At 45.7% G+C, this 2,322-nt stretch overlaps 1 gene segment (V, D, J or C); it reads right to left on the reverse strand.

Moving 5' to 3' along the window:
- Nucleotides 1-944: 944 nt before the first annotated feature.
- Nucleotides 945-1,499, reverse strand: LOC105945046. The segment is given in 2 exon segments: nt 945-1,246; nt 1,451-1,499. Coding segments are annotated over 2 exon segments (351 nt in total).
- Between the last annotated feature and the right edge of the window lie 823 nt (nt 1,500-2,322).

Consider the following 2,322-nt stretch of genomic DNA (forward strand, 5'->3'; position numbering starts at 1 on the left):
TTTACTCAGTGATTACATAATTTTACTCTTATTCAGAGGAAGTGTTAAGTATGCCTGAGAGAATGTTAAAAAATTAGAACACTGATACAAAACATACAGTAAGAAACTTAAAAATATGTTTCTTTTTCATGTTTTGGCAGTATAGATTTGGCCTCTATTAAGTTTGTTGTTTGTTTGTTTGTTTTTTTCAAACACCAATGATGTTTCACAATACTGGCTCAGAGGATAGGAATTCCCAACCCCATTTGCTCTTCCACACCCACCTGCTGATTTGCATGTTACTCCCTAGGGAGGACCTTCCCTTGCAACACTGAGATAAATGCTCAGATCCAGCCTTGTCTTTAGACAAGGATTCTTCAGTTCAGCTTCTCGGAATGAGTTCCCCTGCTCAGCTCCTGGGCTGTGGTGCTCTGGATTCATGGTAAACACAGAGGAAGATGAGAAAGAGGGTGTGGCGAGTGTGAGCGAGCTCTGGGGTCCACTGCTGCCAGGTGTTCTGTCTCCATGTTTCATGTGCAGTCTGGTCCTCCAGAATGAGAGTGTGGGGTTTAGACTCAAGATGAAAGATGATCAGTACACTAAAGGAACCTGTTTCTCGTGAAGACTCACTGATGGGGGAGGGGGGTGTGATAGGTGAATTCCAGCGTATGTGCTGCTAAAGTTAGTGTGCACCAGGTGAACTCTAGAAAAGGCTGCATTCTTCACATGTCTTGGCTTCCTTTTTGAAATTGGATACTTTGGCATATGAGCTACATTCATGCATGCATGAAGAGAGTTCAGATGATGGAAAAAAGTCTATCAGGTTTGGTCAGTCGAAATCTTCAAAACTTCAAGCCTTGTTGCAACTGAGAAAGGGGCGCAGCAGGTGGAGACACCCGGAGGAGCAGCTGGGGCAGCCCCGCTCACACTTCTGCTTCCCAGGCTGGTTTATGTTATGACTTGTATCACCGTGCAGGGGTATAACCTTGCTGACAATAGTAAGTCGCAGCATCTTCAGGCTCCACACCGCTGATGGTGAGGGTGAAATCTGTCCCTGATCCACTGCCACTGAACCTCGAGGGGACTCCAGGGATGGACTGGGAAGCATACTTGATGAGGAGCTTTGGAGCCTGGTTTGGTTTTTGCTGGTACCAGTACAAGTAAGTACCAATGCCCTGGCTGGCTCGGCAGGAGATGGTGGCTCTCTCCCCTGGAGTCACAGGCAGGACATCTGGAGACTGGGTCATCACAATGTCACCTTGGGAGGCTGAAATCACACACAACGCATTAGTAGAATATGACTGGGTATATGAAAAATCACCTCTAAATACTTCAAAAAAAAAGGAATATTCCCTTCTTTTTAGTTTCTCCAAAGGGCAAGTCAAATTTCACATGGTGCAGGACTGCTAATGAAGAAAGAATATTAAGCATTTAAATCACATCTCACTTTGTTTTGCTGTAGTATTCTTACCTGAAACCCAAAATAGCAGAAGCCCAAGCAGTTGTGATGGGAATGTCATCTTGCTTGAGTCTTTTGCTGATGCCACAGAGCAGAAAAGACTCACTTATAATATACTCAGACGCAGATACACTTCACATGAAAGAAGTATTCATGCAAATGATGTGGAGCTCATACTGGTTTTAATACCTACACTGTCAGAGGGCAGGTACCCTTTTCTTTCTCTCGAATATGTTATGTCTCCCTCTGCTGGCCACCTGATTCAGCGGAAATCTGCTCATGCTTATCCAGTAAAGGTTTGAGCAGTGAACACATTGGAAGTCCTTTGGTGCAGCTGCAGTCAGTGGCATGAAACCCAGCCTTGGGGACCTTGCTGTGTCTCTTGCTGTGTGTCACTAAAGGAGCGAGTTGAAGGAAAGCTGACACATCCCAACCTGGGAATATCAAGTTTGAGGATGTATCTCTTGCGAGGAGAATGTGCATTTTCATGCAGTAATGCATTTCAACAACCTCAACCTCCACTCTGCTGATTTGCAGTACGAAATCGGCCCCTGACCCACTGCCAATGAACTTGTCCTGGACAACAAAGTACCGATTCATGCCCCTTAAGTGAGAAGCTGTGGAGGTTGGTCGGCTTCTGGAGGGACCAATAAGAGCACTCCCTTCCATCACCAATCACAAGGCTTTGCGCAGACCTGCAGGACACTGACACTGGCACTCCACGGGCGATGGACCTGGACAGTGGGGTCCTTGTGAACACATGACCACTGGACAGTGGGGTCCTTGTGAACACATGACCACTGGACCGTAAAATCATGACGTACATGCAACATAATGTGTGAAGATAAACCATCTTATGATCATAGATTTGTTATGCACTTTAG

This window comes from Jaculus jaculus, chromosome 6, assembly GCF_020740685.1.
Source record: "Jaculus jaculus isolate mJacJac1 chromosome 6, mJacJac1.mat.Y.cur, whole genome shotgun sequence".
Classification (NCBI taxonomy): Eukaryota; Metazoa; Chordata; class Mammalia; order Rodentia; family Dipodidae; genus Jaculus; species Jaculus jaculus.